Below are 19,303 nucleotides of genomic sequence, written 5' to 3'. Positions count from 1 at the left end.
GCGTAGGTGCATGCATAGCTGGGGCTGTACATGTACGTGCAGTAGATGCATGCAAAGACCCACTTGTAGGACCAAGTCGACGGACAGGTCTCAACCATCTTGCAGATAGTTGTAGAAACTAATGATGCGCGCTCAACAGAATTGAGTATAGTACAAGTCATTCATTGAATCAGCGGTCTATAGAAAGTAGCTGGTCCGGTATTAGTCTGCATCCCTTCGGACCGCTTGGATCCTCGGAGTTAAGACTAGTTTACTCCGGTTCTTCGTCATGCTACTATCTATCATTCGATTACAGGATGGATTTCGCTGTTGGTTAAATTGTGGTTAGCGAGTGTGTTATTTTCTCTCATTAAGCTATGCGCTGCGTTGTAGATTATAATATAATGCTGTGGTCAGCTGTATATATGTACAGTCAATACCTGCAAAATGCAACTTTTCCACACAATATAACCTAGTAAGTTTAAGTTGACATCGAAGAAAGATTCCACACAGAAATCTGCAAAAAATCTTTAAATTAGTCAAATTGCTGAACTGTGCAATGGATAAATCTGTGCAAAACAGAGCCGCCAAGTATAAAGTTGCTGCCTCAGGCGGCAACAAGCTCCGGCCCGCAGCTTAATAAGCAATCTCCAAATTACTCAAATCTTTCCCCTCCGTGAGAAACCACCTTGGGAGCTCCGGTCCAGACATTTGTGTGGTTTGATTAAGATTTCCTGGAATTAATCTCTCTGCACATTTACTGTCTATCCACAATGCCGCCGCGCAAGAGGACGCAGCCCTCGGCGGCCAGCCAGGCGCGACGACCCTCAGAGGTAACAAAACTTTTTTCTAGTCGCGAGTTTCATACGTACGACCAATGTACTGACTGCTTTGACGCTCCATTAGACTGGAAACTCATCGGCGACTGATCCCACAAAAAGAAAGCGTTCCTCCGTATCCAAGCCAGTTCCTGAGCCTCCCCGGCAGCCGGAGCCAGAGTCGGATCCAAATGCTCCAAAGTTCAAGCCGAGGGATCCTTTCGATGCGCTCTTAGAACCGTTCTACTACAACAAGGGTCTGACTGACCCAATCGACACCGCCAGGGATAAATGGAACTTGCTGCCCGCATTCCTCAAGGTAAAAGGATTGGTGAAACAGCACCTTGACTCCTACAACTATTTTGTGGAGGTACAACTGAAGAAGATCGTCGAGTCGAGCTCCACTATTCGCAGTGATATCGATCACAACTTTTACATCAAGTTTACCGACATCTATGTTGGTTCGCCTCGACGAGCTGACGAGCAAGGCGATGGCGGATTGGAATTCGAGTCAACGATCACGCCCCAAGAGTGCAGACTACGAGACACTACATACGCTGCACCCATTCTAGTCGACTTTGAGTATGTTCGTGGTCGCCAAAGGGTTATCCGACGAGGCGTTTCTATCGGAAGAATGCCGGTCATGCTCCGCAGTTCTAAGTGTGTGTTGGCGAACAAGACCCCTGCTCAGATGAGCGTCCTCAACGAATGCCCATTGGATCCCGGCGGTTACTTCGTTGTCAATGGAACAGAGAAGGTCATTCTTGTGCAGGAGCAGTTGAGCAAGAACAGAATTATCGTTGAAACCGACCCTAAGAAGGAAATTGTCCAGGCCTCGGTTACCAGGTAAGTGAATGCTCGAACTGTTCCAGTCGAGTACTTCTGCTAACATCTATTAAGTTCTTCCAACGAGCGTAAATCTAAGAGTTACATCGTCTTGAAGAAAGGAAGACTTTACGTCAAGCACAACGTGCTCAATGAAGACATCCCTATTGTGATTTTGTTGAAGGCCATGGGAATTCATACCGATAAGGAGATGATGCAAATGGTCACTGGTGACGACAGTCTGTACCAGGATGATTTTGCGATCAACTTCGAAGAGGCAATCAACGTCGGTATCTACACTCAACAGCAAGCCCTTGACTGGATTGGCTGTCGGATCAAAATCAACCGCAAACAAAGCGCTTATCGCCGGACCCATGTGCAAGAAGCAATTGAGGCGATTGCATCTGTCATCATCTCTCACATTGAGGTTCATGACATGAACTTCCGCCCCAAGGCTATCTATGTTGCCCACATGGCCCGTCGCGTTCTTATGGCCAAGAATGACCCTGCTTTGGTGGATGACCGTGACTACCTTGGTAACAAACGACTGGAGTTGGCTGGCCAGATGTTGGCGCTGCTCTTCGAAGATCTGTTCAAGAAGTTCTGTTTCGATATTAAGATGAACATTGACAAGGTCTTGAACAAGCGCAACCGAGCTGAGCAGTTCGACGCTTGGAGTGTTGTGACCATGCATGGAAACCACATCACCCAGGGTATGAACCGAGCCATCTCAACCGGTAACTGGAGCTTGAAACGTTTCCGCATGGAGCGTGCAGGTGTTACCCACGTTCTCAGCCGACTGAGTTATATTGCTGCTCTCGGTATGATGACTCGTATTTCCAGTCAGTTCGAAAAGACCCGAAAAGTCTCTGGCCCTCGTGCCTTGCAGCCATCCCAATTCGGCATGCTTTGCCCTGCCGATACACCCGAAGGAGAGGCCTGTGGTCTGGTCAAGAACTTGGCTCTCATGACGCACATCACGACAAACGACGAAGAGGGACCCGTGCGAAACCTGATGTTCATGTTGGGTGTTGAAGACATTGCCAGTGTTGGTGGACAGCAACTCTATGCCAAGGGTGCTTACACCATTTCCATCAACGGTACTCCGACTGCCTTGACGAGACGGCCCAAGTCGTTCCTCAACGCTTTCCGAAGACTGCGCCGTATGGGTCGTGTTTCGGAATTCGTCAGCATCTACATCAACCACCACCAGCGAGCTGTCCATGTGGCAACCGACGATGGAAGAATTTGCAGACCGCTTATTGTCGTGGAGAATGGCAAATCTCGGGTTCAGAGACACCATCTCGAAAAGCTGCGTGATGGCAAGATGGAATTCGATGACTTCCTTGCCCAAGGTCTCGTTGAATATCTTGATGTGAACGAGGAGAACGACTCCTACATCTCGATCTACGAGAAGGACATTGGAAACACTCACACCCATCTCGAAATCGAACCTTTCACCGTCCTCGGAGCTGTCGCTGGCTTGATTCCTTACCCTCACCACAACCAGTCTCCCCGTAACACCTACCAATGTGCCATGGGTAAACAAGCAATCGGTGCCATTGCTTCGAATCAGTTCCAGCGAATTGATTCCATTCTATACCTCATGGTCTATCCCCAGAAGCCAATGGTAAAGTCCCGAACTATTGAGCTGACCAAGTATGATCAACTGCCTGCCGGTCAGAACGCAACTGTTGCTGTGATGTCTTACTCCGGTTACGATATTGAGGATGCCCTGGTGTTGAACAAGGGATCTGTGGACCGCGGCTTCGGACGTTGCCAGGTCTTCCGCAAATACGTCACCAACCTGAAGAGCTATTCCAACGGATCAAAGGACGACCTCCGCCCGCCGGAATACGAAAACGGCGCTCCAATTCGCAAGCACGCACTCCTGGAGCATGACGGTCTAGCCGCCGTTGGTGAGCAGGTCAACGCAGGCGAAACCTACGTCAACAAGGTTACACCCAAGGTCCAAAACTCCACGGGCATCACGGGCTCCGACGCTGGCAGGAACGAGTATATCAACGCATCCATGAATTACAAGCTCCCAGACCCCGCCTACATCGACAAGGTCCTGGTCTCAGCTACAGAGGGTGAAACCCAACTTATCAAGGTCCTAACCCGCCAAACCCGTCGTCCCGAAGTCGGCGACAAGTTCTCCTCTCGTCACGGTCAAAAGGGTGTCGTAGGAATCATCGCAGACCAAGCGGACATGCCCTTCAGCGACCAAGGCATCAATCCAGACATCATCATGAACCCCCACGGTTTCCCCTCTCGAATGACAGTCGGAAAGATGCTGGAGCTAGTCGCCGGCAAAGCAGGCGTCCTCTCAGGCCAGCACGGCTACGGTACCTGTTTCGGCGGCAGCCCCGTCGAAGAAATGTCCCAGATCCTCATCGACAAGGGTTTCAGTTACGGTGGTAAAGACTACCTCACCTCCGGTATCACCGGCGAGGCACTGCCTTTCTACGTCTTCACCGGTCCAATCTACTACCAGAAACTGAAGCACATGGTCCAAGACAAGATGCACTCGCGTGCCCGTGGTCCCCGTGCTACACTTACCCGCCAGCCCACTGAGGGTCGTTCCCGTGACGGTGGTCTCCGTCTCGGTGAGATGGAACGTGATTGTTTGATTGCGTACGGTACTAGCCAGCTGCTCCTTGAGCGGTTGATGATCTCGTCTGATCGTCACGAGGTGGACGTTTGCGAGAACTGTGGCTTCATGGGTTACTTGAATTGGTGTCCTGGCTGCAAGTCGTCTCGCTCCGTTGTGAAGATGGTTATTCCTTACGCTGCCAAGCTGCTTATCCAGGAGCTGATGAGTATGAATGTCACGGCTCGTCTGAAGCTTGATGATGAGTTCCCTGAGATGAAGGGTCGTTAAAGCTTGTGATTGGGTGAGTCTTTGGTTGGTGTTTGGGATACTCAAAATGGGGTCATGTGTGCATACTCGGTCTTATGAATAAATGGCATAGCGCGGCGATTTTATTGTTATTCTTGCTGAACTCTTCTTCTCTTGTAAAGTGTGATTGTAGTTGTAAAGACAACAAACCAATCACTTCAGGTGAGGCAATTTACGACACTAGAGGTATATGGACCAAGGTACATCCTTACGGCCACCCATCTTGTAAAGCACCTTAATACTTCACGAAGAAGAACAGATAAAACCCTAGATTTCATTTTGGAACAATTGTAAACCAGTAAGAACGAGAAAAACAGACACTGAGGAAGCAGCAAACCCCATTATTAAAGCGACAAAACTTTAGACTCAAAAGCCACATGTTGATACTTCATGAACTCCATAATCTCCTGCAAAAATTTATTTCGATGGTCCAAAGCTTCATCCAAACTAAGCGGCATATTCCCCTTGGACTTCCTATTATCAAGAGCAAGCTTCGACATCGAGGACCTGAGCTCATCATCCGACGACTCTAAACCCATAGTCCAATCAAAGCGCTGCGGCGGAACATTGGCAGTAGAAATAATCCGAATGTTGGGATCGATGAGGAAGAACGCGACGGCACGCGCGTATCCAGGCTTCGTCTTGTCTTTCAGCTCGTACTGCGTGAACTTGTGCTGGATTGTGCTCGGGTACATGATAGTTCGGCCGGGTACGACGCGGATCGCACCCGGACATTGGATGGCTGGTTCGCCGTTATCTAGGCCGAAGACTTGCCGCAGCCAGATGAAGTCGTTCGTGTCGTGTTCTACTTCTGAAAGTGTGGCTGTTTCGGCAATGTTGCGGAATTCCATCAAGGCGTCTTCGATGTTGTCGTGCTCGTAAGTGAGGAACGCGGAGGCGCAGATATGTTCGTTCTGGGGCGCCATTGTTAGGATCAGAGACACTTGTCGTGTTGGAGTAGATTGGAGGCTTTTCCTTTTTTTTTTTTTGATACTCACCATTTGGCCCTCGACGTGCCAGTCTGTCTCAAAAAAGGAATCGTCTGGGGTGAGATCACAGCCAAGCAGACGGGTGATTACCTGCAGACCTCGATCTTTGTAGTCGCGGACAAGGTCAACGCCTCGTTCAATTCGAACAGGAGCGGGTAGATCCTCGGGCAAGTTGTTCATCATCCAGGGGGGAACGGCCCAGGGGATGAATTTGCCTGCATCGGGTTGGATAGCGACGAGATTTTCCATTCTCCATTTCTCGTTTCGCGCGTCGAACACGCTTTGTGCCTCTTTGGGACCAATCTGGGGTGCCTGGGCCGCAGTCTCCTTGGAAATAGGATAATATTCCGCCTTTTCGTATTCGATCCGGGCACGGGCATGAAGCTGGTCCTTCAGGGGGGTCAAAGTTGCGTTCCATTGAGGGATGATGTTATTGAAACACTCCTCAAGGAGCTTGTAAATGTTCCGGTGCTTGACCGGGTGAAGATTGTTGATATAAGTGACTATGTGCCATCGACCATCTTCACGGTATTCCCAGTCCGCAGGGAGGACCTGGTAGTTGCGGCTGTAGGGATGAACTTGAATATCTGCCCTGGAGATGACTCGCCAGGCGATGTCCTCTCTGGTGATTCCAGTCTCCTTCGGGACAGGTATGACTTCGCCTTGGCCGGCGTACTCAATGGCATTCTCGAGTGAAATAGTCCTGTCTGTGAGAATGCGACTTTTGCCGTACACAAGAGGGTACAGCGTCATGGCGATGAGGTCTCGCTGTTTTCTTAAGAATCCCGGGTAGTAGAATTTCAACTCTGGCTCGTCACACTCCAGAGACTTGATCTGTATCCTGAGACTTTCAATAAGCGAGTCCGACAAATTCTTGTCGGATTTGGTGACATCGCCATTGTACAGAGCAACAACGTCTGTGTTTTCATAGATCGTTGCCTTGAACTCCAGCTCGTCGATAATCCATTCGGCCATACGCGGCGTTATATCTCTACCACAGCTCATGGCATCCTTTTTCCACTGCTCCTGGATGGCAGGATCAAAAACCTGCAGATATTGCTTAGTCGGAAAGGATGAAGTAAGAGGATGAGACGCTCACCTTTTTCCACCACTCCGGGATATCAGTCAAATATTCCAGAAAGCACAACATTGCGATCTCACGGAGAGTCAAGACAGGCAGACTGTAGAATGCTTTAGTATTGTTGGCATCTGGAACCCCATCCACTCACTCTACATAACCTGCTTCGACGTCCCTATCATCTAAAGCAGATGGGAACAGACTCCGGCTATGAACACCATAGATATTTTTTTCGCTTGGGGCATAATCCAGTGGCCGGCCAAATCCTGGAAGTTTGAGGCGATAGTCTGGAAGTTTCGACGAACTGAGCGAGGCCGCCTCCTTGGTCTTGTTTTGGGACATGCTGTATAGGATCAAAACGACCAGTGTGTCTCTCTTTAGTGGAAAAGTTGAATAGTTCACGCCTTCAGACTGGATAATCCACCATATTGGGTTAGAAAAGCAGCTCATGAAAAAGACACCGCAGGGCAACATGACTTACTTGAACGAGGACTGTTCTCTAGTGTGATACTATACCAGACACAGATACCAGAAAAATTAGCAGTGGTAAAAGTGAGACCACAAATCACGTCGTGTAAAGAGAAATATTTCAATGATGCATGGGTGTCGTCGTGAACTCATGTATATCTAAGGAGGAGCAACGGAACTCCCTTCCGGCCTTTCAGTAGATCTGTGCCATAACAAAAGCTACGGGTGCCATGGGCGTCTCTTCGAAAATACAGTCATAGTGATCTAGGATCCAGGGATCATGGCAGTAGGAAACCTTGTATAGAATCTAACCGCAGTGTCAAGGGTCGAAACATATTTTAAGGACTTATAACTTTTCAATGCATTCGTATCTATCTCTAGCAGAACAGGGTCTCACGTGGTAACAAATCTTAAACCGAAACCAAAGGTCCCAAATAATCCTTGACGATACCCCAATACCGATCCGGGTCAGCCTTCATATGCGCAACATGAGGAGAGCCCTTGAAGAGTTCACGACGAACCACCCAGCCCTGAGCCTCCGTCTTCAGAGCATGAGATTCCGTGTCCCGCCAGTCAACCAACTCATCAGCATCAGAGTAAATGTAGCAGCGAGCTAGAGCCTTCTCCGGGTTAGCCGCCCGCACCAAAGAAGTATCATTGATAACCTTGCGAGCAAGGGAGACCGGATCCGGGGAAATGGAGAAGACATGAACCAGCTTAAAGAAAACCAAAAAAGCAAAAAGCATAGCTTTCCCCAGCAAGCGCAAGATCCACATCTTCGGAAGCGCGTAAGAGAAAGCCTTCAGTCCAGATCGTAAGCTCGACTTTCCCGGTGCGCTATCCAGAACCATTGCCGAGATAGGTAGCGGTGTTCCCGTAGCTTCTTTCCAGGCTTGGAGTAGATGAGTGGTATTGGACAAGCCTCCATTCGAGAACATCTGCATGTAGACCGGGTTCTCAGGGGTCACAAAACTGCGCATTGCTTCCACGGCAGGTACCATACGGGCTCGCTGACTTTGGGACGACCGAAACATGAAGTCATTTGAGGAGCTCCGGACAACAATGATTCGGGCTGATGGTACCAGGCGTCTGTATTCAATCACATATTTGGCCATGGCACGTGGCGGTGCATTCATCCAGAATGCAATGAGTATCACTGGCCGAGTTGCTTGGTTGCTCGCTTCTGGATCTTGAATGTAGACTGAGGGGCCCAGCCTGGCAAATGGCGCCAGTGGATTAGCTTCTGTAGCCATAATGTATGTGTTTTTTGACGTCCTCTTGCCAGGCAAAGCAAATGCTGCAGCGGAGTGGGGCCGACGATCCCCAAGGTTTGCCAAGTGCCGAGGCACTAAGTGAAGTATAGCGACACGTCGAATAGGGTGGATTCATATGAGAGGTAATCGCTTGTCATAAGCTGCTGAGACGCACAAGTGATTCGAGGTGTCAGGAATTCTTGTCGCAGGTTCTTGTACATGGCGGACTATGAAGCTATTTACTAGTTTACAAGAAACCCAGAGCCGTGCTCCATGCGGCTCTTCAACCTCAGCCTCTAGAAAATTGACGAAAGTATAGCTGGCTATTCATCTTCAGGTCGCTATGTCCCTATGTTGAATAATACTGATGGCACTTAGCTAGCTATAGAGACTGCGTGTAGTTTATTAGGCGCCGCCCTCCGAGGACATCGGGGCCTACTGTCCTGATCGAGTAGAAATGCCTCGGAAACATGCGAACAGGGGGCGTTGGTGTGCAAATCTTTCAGATACGAAGCCTTTCACAAACTTGGTAGGATTGGCAGGATAACCACTAGACCGCGCAGAATACATATGGATACGAGACACATGAAGGTAAAGCAGTGTGTTACAAGGTCATTGTATGTATTCATGAGAAAACGCCGAAAAGAGACACCTCCTCAAACGCCAGGACCTTGCTGTATCGTAAACGAGATCCCCGCCGCATAATCTAGATTCCCCCTGTGTGGACGTCCGGATATATGACGGTGGAGATTATACGTTGTAGCTATCAGCGCAACGTGCGACCACCCTTGGAGTTCTTGCTGCTTTCCTTGCCCTTTGAGCTCCCAGCCTCACTCCCTGATGTGGGGGTTTCCGATCCAAGATCCTTTCGCTTCCCCCGCAATGTCTGACCGATTCCTTGGAATTTAGGCTGGTCTTCTTGAACGACCTGTCCATTCTCATCACGCTTCTTGACAGGTTTGATGGTGTAACCGAAGAAGAGCTGATTGGGTGGGAGTCGAAGCGGCTGTGGGCCGTTCAGTCTCCGTGCAGGGGGAGGATGTTGAGGATTTGAAGTCCCGGGAGCCGGAGTAGAAGGGTTCGGGGTTGGGGCTTTGCTGCCCTTCTTTGCGTTCAGACGCTGGCCCCCGGACAGGAAATTAGAGGATGCTGCTCGGGCACCTGCTGCCGCCTCGGTGGCCTCCGGGGCAATGGCGGTGTAGTTGATTGATTGTGCCATGGTGCCATGGGGATGCAACAATCCACCGGGTGGAAGCTTTCCACCGATAACGCTACCGGGCGTGCTCGTTCCACTGGTCTTCTGCGATTCCTCATATCCAACCGGTGCGGCAAAATCGACTTCCAGATCTGTCTCTAGAACAGAAACTGCACTCTTGGACCCAGACGGCTTTGTCTCTAGCACCGCCATCTCGTAGACTTGATCATTGTATGCGAAGGTGAAGACATCGCCCTTAGTAAGGCATGAGAAATTCCGGAAGGCGTTTTCGAGTACGGCCTTCGGGTCACTGATATCGAGGAAAGAGGTGGACTGTGCTTGGAGCTTAATGAACTGTCCTGGGGGAAGGTCGGTCGATTTGATCTGGAGAAGGTCGCCAGGCTCCAGCAGTAACGTTTGCATCAGCTGTAGAAGGCGAATCTTAGCACAGGTAGGAACTCCAAGATGGATGCCGCACTTACCCAGAATGGCAAATATATCTTTCCTTCCTCAGCGATAAATTCCAGGACACCGGCATGTGTCATTCTCTCCTTTGCCCCATTGTGAAGCTCGAACATCATCGGGTAGGTAATGTGAAGGCGGGTAAGCTTGTCCAATGCGCTGGGAGGCATGATCACCTTGCCGCCATGATTTACATTCTCTCTTTCAGGACCAGGCAGCATCGCCACTGGGTAGCAGCGGTAGTATTCGTCGAAGCGGCGAGCTGCTGCGCCGGGACGCATCATGCCGGCACCTAGGACTCCGTCCATAGGGTCGTCGGACCAGTAGTCAGGTCGGAACTGGAGTTGTTAGAAGGGATAAAGGAGCAAGAAGGTATCAAGAGCTTAGCGGCTCACCATAGTAAAGAATATACTTCGAGGTAGATTGAACAAAGCGACCGTTTCTTGACGCCCTCAGTGACGCAAGTTCGCTCCGCCATGATTTTCCGCTCCGACCCCAGAGCGGAAGTCACCTCTCTGAGCTACGCCGTGCGACAGAGCTTCTTTTTCCTTTACTTCCGTGAAAGTAACATTACCTGCACACCATGTCCAGCTCACTACCACGCCCCAAGCGCGCTGGTGAAGATTTCGCTCACGCCCACTACGACGACGCTGGCGAGGAAGCTTCAGAAAACAAAAAGCCGCGCTTCGACCTTCGTAACCCCTCATCACTTGCTGCCGATGCGCAAGAGGACGATGCAATTCTGGACGCCGACGAGATTGGCCGACGTGGCCAGCAAATACGACGCAAGGCGATCAACCTTGACGGCTACGACTCGGACAGCGACAACGAAGGGTTCTCTGGCCGCGGGGAAGAGAAATCGAAGCGCAAACAGGATAAGCAGGATGCCGATGATGATGACATGTTTGCCGAGCTACAAGAAGATTTTGGCGAAGAAGAGGTCGACGGCGATGAAGTTTTGAACAAGAACAAGAAGTCCGTTCGTTTCCTACGGGATGACGAGATTGAGGGACAGGTCGCTTCTTCGAAGGGCGGAGGAACGCTCAATGTAGATCTGAGCAAGGGCGCAGATCAGATGGCCGACGACAATGAGTCCAGTGACAGTGAGGTTGGGGAGGAAGAGCGCGCACGAGTTGACGAAGAGGTCGACGAGGAACTTGGCGCTGGCGCGAAGAAAAAGCACGCGCCTCTACTTGATGCCTTCAACATGCAAAATGAACAGGAAGAGGGTCGATTCGATGACCAAGGCAACTTCGTTCGCAAGGCAGCAGACGCAGACGCAAAGTACGACAACTGGTTGGATGACGTTTCGAAGAAGGATATTAGAGCAGCTAAGGCAGCTGCCGACAAGCGCGATGCAGAACGCAAAGAGAAGGATCGAATGGACGACAGCATTCTGACATCGGATGTCCTTAAGACTATCATTACACATCTCGAACGCGGTGAAACAACACTTGAAGCATTGGCCCGACTAGGCAAAGGCCTTCGCCGGAAGCCCAAGTGGCAGAACAAGAAGAACAAGAAGAAGGACACGGCTGAAGATACTGAAATGACGGACGAAAACCCCGAAGAAGCGTCCCGAAAGCAGGCAATTGATGCTATAACTGGCGCCGCCGATATCTTGATGGGCCGAGGCCAAGTCGATATATATGACACAGAGCGTGAAATGCTCACTCGCCAATACCGCAATGAGACCGGCGAACAATGGGTTGACCCTCCCTCCTGGTCAGGGAATGGAGAGACAGACCAAGGGCCAGCCATGTGGGAATATCGCTGGTCTGATGCTCGAGATGGAGGGAGTGCCCATGGCCCGTATGACAGTGCCATGATGGACTCATGGAACAGTGCCGGCTACTTCGGGGAAGGCGTCGAGTTCCGCCGAGTGGGCGACACAGGCTCGTGGAGTAGCAGTGTTAGTTTTGTCTAACATGGTCATATATCAGCTAATTTAGTTTGGCTACGAGCAAATATCTTGAAATGAAATATTAATGTCATGACCTCAAAAAGAGGACCTCAATTCAATTCCGCAGGCCAAATCACCTCAACAAGCGCCAGTCCTATCATACATCGTTTGATGTGACAAATGAAAGCCAAAAAACAAGTAAATCGAAATCCAGTGTAGTTTTTACCGAATAGCCCCAACGAATACCGCACATGCATATGAAACGCAGCCATCGCATTATTACGACAGTTCCATAGCATCGCCATTAGCACCGGCATTGAAGTTAACGTTGCCTTGGTCGCCGATGAAACGCTGCTCATATTGGTTGACGAACTTCACGCTGCGAGCCGGGTCGTAGAACAACCGGAAGCTGCGCTGCACGTCATCGACACTGACTTCCTTCGCCTTGCGTTTTTGGGTCAAGAGATGAGAAGTGGTAATGATGTTGCTAGCATAACGCAAGTTGGACTCCTGTCCGATCTTGGTGAGAAGGGCCAGAGCATCAGGCGAAATATCGATTTCTTCCTCCTGCGCCCTGATAGCGAGGATTTGACGGATCTCGTCGCCCGAGTACATCTGTGTGCTCACAATGACTACACGGTCAAGGAAGTCAAGGGGCAAGCCGTGAGGGGAGGTGTATGTGGTTCCGCGAATACGCGCCTGGCCGCGGTTGCTGGCCATGATGACGATAGGGGCCAACTCTGCCTCGAGGGCACGGTTGACGTATGAGTAGCACTCAATATCGAGCATGTGGACCTCATCGATGAACAGGACACCGGGGATGATCTCGGCCTTGCCCTCTTCCTTCCATTCGGCCACCTTGGTGTTGATTTGATCCCGAACCTCGCTCCGGATCTCGCCTGTGTCGCCGGAGAAAAGGGCCAGGAAGCCCTGTGAACGCGAGTTGATAACATCGATCTCGTGGAGGCTAACAGTGTGGACAATCTCCTTGCGGACCTGGAGCTCGCCTTCGGGGCACTGGACAAATTTGGTGTCGGCACCCATAGCGTCGTAGTCGCGAGAGCGGGCGTATGAGCGGCCGAGCTTGGTGATCTTGCCTGAGGACTTATCGATCGAAATCACGTCTCCTGCCATGACGCGTTCCTTGGTCATAGAATCAATCATCTTTGTTCCCATGTCATAAATCGTTTCCATATCGGTGGTCTTGATTGTGAGCTTTCCTTGTTTATTGCCCTGCAGAGGTCAGTATCCAATGTCATTGATTCTCTGGAAATGCTTCACTTACCCCAGTGACGCTGCGATCAATTTGAATCTCCACGACTTCACCCTCGATGATCTCACTCTCTTCTTTAATGCGCACGCCAATTGACTTCCGGAACGCCTGAGTCAAGGCTTCCGTCTTGGACATTTCCATTGAGAAGATTTCAGACGAGGCGAGCATAGTGAAGGGAACATCTGGCCCAAGAGACTGTGCCATGCCCATTGCAATTGCCGTTTTCCCTGTGCTGGGAGGTCCCGCGATCAAAACCGCGCGACCAGCAATCTTGCCTTCCTTCACCATCTGCAAAATCACCGCCGCGGCCTTCCGAGCCTTTTCCTGGCCCACAAGGCCTTGCGACGATGTGCGAGGCTGTAAAGTATCCACATCGACACCAAGACCTCTGATATGCGAATGGGCGGCGATGAGGTTCAGTCCCCGGAGCTCCTTGCTCTCTGCGACGGTCGAGATTGGCTGTTTTGAAGTTAGTAGCTGGGGAGATATCATTGTAAAATTGCAACTCACAACAGCCATTTTGGTAATTGTCCAGGGCAAAACCTTTCTCTGACAGCAAGACTTTGTTGGATAAATGCGATAGAGCTCCGGAAAAGCAAGAGAAGAGAGAGAGGCAGGGCAGATCACAGACCGGAGTGCTCAGCTACCGCCCGGCAGAATAATTGTCAAAGAAAACGGAACTTCAGCAGACGTCGAAATGAGAATGGCCACATTTGAGACTTGATTATAAAGCGGCCCATCTCATTTCTTCGTTTGCTCACTCGGCTGTCCTCTGCGGTAGTGTTTAATTTCAGTCTCAGTCCATTTCGACTATCACTTGCAACCCCCACTTCCCTCAACGACACGACTTCGCGTGGCTTACGCATCTTGATACATTTATTTGCGGTCATCATCCTCATATCTCCACCTTTGGGGCAAATTGCGCGAGTGGCACTGACCAGAGTTGGAGTTTTGGGTCGCGAAGGACCGGCGATCGACCCGTCAATTCCATACGTCCGTCCGCCTGACGTTGTTAATACAATGCGCATTTTACTCTCCTTCGTTCAATCCAGGGAACATGACGAACAGAATGGATATCGACTTCCCACAGTCTAGGGGTGCCAGGCCGGGTTTCGCAGACTGCTACAGGCCCCATCCATCGCCAGCTCCAACGAGAGATCCCCGGCCGAGACCTAGTCCGAGGCCGAATATAAGACCACCATCCTCCGTCTCACTTCCCCCGAAACCACTGGCGACATCTACCTTGGGTGGTCCTGGCCCATCGGGAGCTTCTTCAGCCTCCACAAATCCTAACACTCCAAACCTACGAATCACCACAACGACCGCACCCATCCCAAATCGGCCGGCACCAAATGACCCTCCGTCAAGTCCCCAGGCAGCCGTGTCCCTCTTGGACGTGATAACATCTGTGATAAAAGCCGACAAATGTCAACAGGAGAAAGACAGACTAGAGAAGGAAATACCCACATTCGAACGGAACCTTCAAAAAGCCAAACAATCCCAAGTCTTCCCTGGTACTATCTCTTTGTACCAGCAACAGCTGGACGCAGCAAAAGATGAGTTGGCCAAGCAAATCGATATCATCGAGCAAAGTCGGTCGGTGTCAAGCAAAGCCCAGGAGATTTTGCTTAGTCATTGGTCTCAGCCAAAGGCTCAGCCTGAGATCAAAAAGATGTCGGACAAGATTGAGAAAATGGAGTCACAAATGCGGGATTTGAAGACGCAAGCCATGCGATCTGCCTCCAGCTCAAGCGTTCCGGACGATAAACTTAAGGCGATCAACCACAACATCTCAAAGCTTCGAGAAACCGATACCTCGACGACCAACAATCTCACCAACATTGACGGGCGATTAAAGACAGTCGAAGCCGCACTCTCAACACTTCAAAGAAAATCCGAGATCCCCACTGGAACGATGGAGGTTCGTGTGCAAAAACTAGAAAATTCGATACATTCGCACTCTGTCCGATTAGGGCACATTGACATTTCGAGCACCAAACCCTACATGGATCTTGAGGCGAACGTTTCCGAGCTTCAGGGCAACGTATCCAAGCTTCAGGGAAACCTTTCTAAGCTTGAAAGCAACAACTCCAGGCTGGACAGCGACTTGAAAATGGTCGACAAGAAACATCAAGACAGAATCTCTGGTGTTAACAAGGAACTTAAAACAGCCAACAATGAGCTGAGCGGGAGAGTATTTCCCCTTGAGCGCCAAGTGACACTCCTCAAATCCCAACAACGCTCTGCCAGCGGTGACGCACCTTCTGGGACACCTGAAGCTTCCTCATCTTTCACGAATCACAGATTGTCCTCCTTGGAGCAAGAAGTCCGGGCACAAGGAACCAAAGTTCAGGGAATCATGAAAATCCACCAGGATGTGCAAGACGAGTATTTCGCAGAGCTAGAGAAATTGAAAACGTCCATCGATTTGTTAAAGGAGGAACACGAGAAGACCAAAGAAGATGTGACCAGGGCCGACCAGAAAAATGAGGACCTGATCAAAAAACTTGGAACTATTCATGCGAGCATTGGTACACTTTACAACTTTTATACGAAAGTTGAAACCGATCTTTTGAAGTCAAACCAGCAATTTCGAACCGAGCTGGACAATTATCGCAGTGATTGGACGGCGTCTGTAGACAAAATACGAAGCGATCTGACCACGTATTGCAGCAGTTGCTCAATGATGGTTAGCCGGCTCCGGAATGACTTGAACGAAGCTTCGAAGCTCATAGAAACAATGACACCCGCTTTCCAGGAAGCGAAAAAATGCACCGATCTTCTAATAAGTCATAGCGTTTCCCTTCGATCGCTCGAGACGCGATGGTCAAACATCACTACCGGTGATTTGGTCAAGTCCATGTCGGATGCTATGCTTGAAATGAGCCCCTTGGTCAACCTCAACCAAAGGGTTCAAACGCATGTAACTGAGACCAGAAACAAATTTGCCGCTCTCACGGCAGATATCGCTCAATTGTCTCCCGGAGATAAAAACGCACTGGCAGCGTATCCATCTATGTTGGAAAAAGTGAACAGCCTTTCGCAGCGTATCAATCCAATGCAGACAGCTCTCGATCACCTTTCCATCCTTGCGAAAGATATGGCCAACTTACGGCAACAATCGCAATTATCTCCTGAAGACAAAAAGACACTGGCACAATTTCCAAAGATCTTCGACACGGTGACCACCATCTCGCAACGTTTCGGTCCGATGAAAGAATCGCTCGATCACCTTTCCACCCTTGTAAATGATATGCCCAACTCAAGGCAACAATCGCAATTATCTCCTGAAGACAAAAATACACTGGCACAGCTGGCACAATACCCAAAGATGTTGGAGAGGGTGACCGACCTTTCACAACGTGTCGAGCTCATGCAGCACACTTTCAATCAACACTCACCCAGCTTACAAAAGCTACTGCAGGAAATGAGTAATTTGGCCAACAAGGTCACAGCTAACGAGGAGATGATCTTTAGTGTTGATGCCAAAATTGATGAGTTGGATCCCGCAGAGCCCTCTGCGGAACTCATTGAATCTATGAAAAAGATTGATCCGTTGATTGCTAAGGTTGACGGCCATATCTTACAATTGGAACAGGTGCAAAAAGATGTTGCCGCGTTCAACAGAGCAGAAGCCGAGCGCTGTAATGCGGATCTACAGCATCTCACAGAGGTCAACACACGTTTATCAGACCTGGAAGCCAATATTCCACAACGAGAGGAAATCCAACATCTGCTCGCAGAAGTGGAAGGTGCTAAATTACGGGATGAGGTGCTAGAACACCGCTTGGCGGACCTGGGATCCAAGGCTGAGGGAATAGGACACCAGCTGGCAGACCTCAAAGCCACTAAGCTTCTTACTGAAGAACTTAGGGGTGAACTCGATTTCCTTAGTCCTAAAATCACAGAGCTTGAGACCCAATACCAAGCCATCGAAGACGACGGTATCAAGTTGACAGATGACCAATTGAAACGCTTGCGGGAACGGCTGGCCGGTGAGCCGATCCATAACATGCTTCATCGTCTACGGAAAGCCGAGGACAACATCAAACAAGCCCTCAGCAATGCTGGACGTCCGCTAGAGGTGCGTGCTCTCAAAGGGCCAAGCAACAACACCTCTAGCCCATCCAAAGCCTCCACACCCTCCCCCGCCGTACCCTCGGTTTCGACCCTAGGGGTTCATGTACCAGCCAACCCGGCTTCTCTTCCCAAATACGGACCATGTTCTAGTCAACAGCCTGGTACTCCCGCTCAATTGACTCCTCCTACAAAGCCCGGTCTATCGTCTGGAACGTCAAGCGGCTCAGAGGGTAGAACATCGTCACTCAAAAAGCCCGAAAATCAGCAAGTTCAATCATTGAAAGCGGGCAACCGGCGTCACTCTTCTGCGTCGCCCTCAGAGGATGAAAAAAGCACACCAGGCCCTTCCTCTAGGGCATCTTCACCAGCACCTAGCGTTCCTTCGGGCCTTGGCAAAAAAGAGAAGAAGAAGGAGATGATGGCTAAGAGGAAAGCAGAGAGAGAAACGAGAGGAAGCTCCGTGACAAAGCCGAAAAAGAAAAGGCAAAAGCATGAGGTCCAAGCCTAGGGCTATCTAGGGTTTCGTGCTTGATTCTTCAATCTCACTGCCTCATCCTTTACCTCTCGACGTAGATGTACGACTCTGCGAAGGAGCAAACGATTAGGGACTTGGGGTTTCAGGGCAGGAATCAGTCTATTAGCAGGCCTGAGTGCCTGATCAGTGATGTGCTCTTTTAGATACCTCTATGGTGCCTAGAATCCCACCAGGCCTATTAATGTACATTCAAACCCATGTCTATCGGATTACCACTGTATATACCTTATATCCCTGTTTAAACCTTTTCTAAGAACTTCACGACGGCTTTTACCCACCATGTCAGCATATATTTTAGAGATACCGGGGACTATGGGAGCTTACCTTGTCTGAAAGCTTCAGGGTTCTCAGAAATAAGCCAGTGGCCAGCCTCCACATCGGCGATTTGCGCGTTGGGGAAGAACTTCTTAATAGCCGGCACGGTATCGTCGGAAACGTATTGAGATCTAGTCCCACGGACGAACAGCGTTGGCCCGTCGTATTTAAGGTTGTCTGATTCCTTGAAGGGGAAATCGGCCATGTTGTCGAGAGAACGGCCGATCACTGATAGTGGCACGCGGAATTTAAGCGTGTTGTCATCCTCTGAGCGGACTAGATTGGTAAGAAGGAATTGGCGGATAGGGAGGGACTAAAGATTGTTAGCATTTGAGCTGGACCGGATGGTGCCTAGTCGCTAGCTTCTAGCTTCCGGGCTCTGCCACATAGGGGATAACCATACTTCTTCATAGTCTTCAAGAATCTTGTTGGCATCAGATTGCTTGGAGACCTTCTCAGCCTCAACCTTCTGCATACCGCGAACATATTTGGGGAAGTCGCTCTTCAGTGCGGCATTCACTGGGGCGTTGTCAACCGGGATCAAAGCTGAAACTCGGTCCGGTGACCGTAGGGCGACTGCCATTGCAGCTTTGGCGCCCCTTTGTTGTTTGTCAGTACCAACGAATAACCCGAAAAAGCAACGCATAGTTCCGAGGTCGTTTGAAAGATGGAGCAACATCACGTACATGGAGTGTCCAATCAGGACACACTTGTCCAGCTTCTGCTGTTGGATAAACTCTTGTATGTCCTCGGCCATGACGCTGTAGTTGTGCTCCGGGGCATGGAAGGACTGGCCATGATTCCGTAAGTCCTATTCAATAACGATTAACATCTGTTTCTCAAAGTCTTCGTATCTTCTGGGGACAAGATACTTGCACGGGAAACTCACCAGGGCAAAGATCTGGCATTTCAGATCCCGGGCCAGAGCCCTGAAATATATGTAAGAATATTTCTCATTTCAGCCAATAGAGACATATTACCTACTTTCCAATACTCCGATTATTCTGTTTCGATCCAAATAGCCCGTGGAGGATTAGGATCGGGTTTCGGACGGATTGGCCATTTTCTGGGCCAAACACTTGATATGCCAGGTCCGATTGCAGCACTCGGGCCGTGGAAAAGGCCCGAAAGCTTGAAATGCCTCTCGCGGCTGTCCGAACGGAAAACATCATGTCAAGAATCAGAATGGATCAGGGAGTGTGGTTGATATCACGAATGGTGGAAGATC

General features: G+C 50.0%; 8 protein-coding genes across 8 annotated transcripts; 3 read left to right on the top strand and 5 right to left on the bottom strand.

Moving 5' to 3' along the window:
- Window positions 1-752: 752 nt before the first annotated feature.
- N7446_003789 (DNA-directed RNA polymerase III core subunit RET1) lies at window positions 753-4,506 on the top strand (the record flags this gene model as incomplete). Its single annotated transcript, XM_058512538.1, has 3 exons — window positions 753-812; window positions 886-1,643; window positions 1,698-4,506. 3 exons carry the CDS (start codon window positions 753-755, stop codon window positions 4,504-4,506), a joined length of 3,627 nt encoding a protein of 1,208 aa, XP_058373867.1.
- Window positions 4,507-4,868: 362 nt separating this feature from the next.
- On the bottom strand, window positions 4,869-6,933 carry N7446_003788 (DUF4246 domain-containing protein; the record flags this gene model as incomplete). Its single annotated transcript, XM_058512537.1, has 4 exons — window positions 4,869-5,438; window positions 5,523-6,560; window positions 6,613-6,694; window positions 6,743-6,933. The coding sequence occupies 4 exons, from the start codon at window positions 6,931-6,933 to the stop codon at window positions 4,869-4,871; spliced, it is 1,881 nt and encodes a 626-aa protein (XP_058373866.1).
- Window positions 6,934-7,469: 536 nt separating this feature from the next.
- N7446_003787 (TMEM53 family protein) lies at window positions 7,470-8,312 on the bottom strand (the record flags this gene model as incomplete). The annotated part of the gene is made up of 1 exon (XM_058512536.1): window positions 7,470-8,312. The coding sequence occupies one exon, from the start codon at window positions 8,310-8,312 to the stop codon at window positions 7,470-7,472; it is 843 nt and encodes a 280-aa protein (XP_058373865.1).
- Window positions 8,313-9,078: 766 nt separating this feature from the next.
- N7446_003786 (polyubiquitin-binding protein UFD1) lies at window positions 9,079-10,367 on the bottom strand (the record flags this gene model as incomplete). Its single annotated transcript, XM_058512535.1, has 3 exons — window positions 9,079-9,933; window positions 9,990-10,307; window positions 10,365-10,367. 3 exons carry the CDS (start codon window positions 10,365-10,367, stop codon window positions 9,079-9,081), a joined length of 1,176 nt encoding a protein of 391 aa, XP_058373864.1.
- A 185-nt stretch (window positions 10,368-10,552) lies between these two features.
- Window positions 10,553-11,896, top strand: N7446_003785 (GYF domain-containing protein; the record flags this gene model as incomplete). Its single annotated transcript, XM_058512534.1, has 1 exon — window positions 10,553-11,896. The coding sequence occupies one exon, from the start codon at window positions 10,553-10,555 to the stop codon at window positions 11,894-11,896; it is 1,344 nt and encodes a 447-aa protein (XP_058373863.1).
- Window positions 11,897-12,151: 255 nt separating this feature from the next.
- On the bottom strand, window positions 12,152-13,664 carry rvb2 (RuvB family ATP-dependent DNA helicase reptin; the record flags this gene model as incomplete). Its single annotated transcript, XM_058512533.1, has 3 exons — window positions 12,152-13,105; window positions 13,158-13,604; window positions 13,656-13,664. The coding sequence occupies 3 exons, from the start codon at window positions 13,662-13,664 to the stop codon at window positions 12,152-12,154; spliced, it is 1,410 nt and encodes a 469-aa protein (XP_058373862.1).
- A 538-nt stretch (window positions 13,665-14,202) lies between these two features.
- On the top strand, window positions 14,203-17,733 carry N7446_003783 (uncharacterized protein; the record flags this gene model as incomplete). The annotated part of the gene is made up of 1 exon (XM_058512532.1): window positions 14,203-17,733. The coding sequence occupies one exon, from the start codon at window positions 14,203-14,205 to the stop codon at window positions 17,731-17,733; it is 3,531 nt and encodes a 1,176-aa protein (XP_058373861.1).
- Window positions 17,734-17,998: 265 nt separating this feature from the next.
- On the bottom strand, window positions 17,999-19,247 carry N7446_003782 (uncharacterized protein; the record flags this gene model as incomplete). The annotated part of the gene is made up of 6 exons (XM_058512531.1): window positions 17,999-18,027; window positions 18,085-18,388; window positions 18,479-18,674; window positions 18,762-18,886; window positions 18,965-19,004; window positions 19,060-19,247. 6 exons carry the CDS (start codon window positions 19,245-19,247, stop codon window positions 17,999-18,001), a joined length of 882 nt encoding a protein of 293 aa, XP_058373860.1.
- Between the last annotated feature and the right edge of the window lie 56 nt (window positions 19,248-19,303).

Source organism: Penicillium canescens (genome assembly GCF_028828765.1).
Source record: "Penicillium canescens strain IBT 15451 chromosome Unknown utg000003l_segment0_segment0, whole genome shotgun sequence".
Classification (NCBI taxonomy): Eukaryota; Fungi; Ascomycota; class Eurotiomycetes; order Eurotiales; family Aspergillaceae; genus Penicillium; species Penicillium canescens.
The sequence above is the reverse complement of the archived record's forward strand: the minus strand, read 5'-3'. Positions and strand labels throughout refer to the sequence as shown.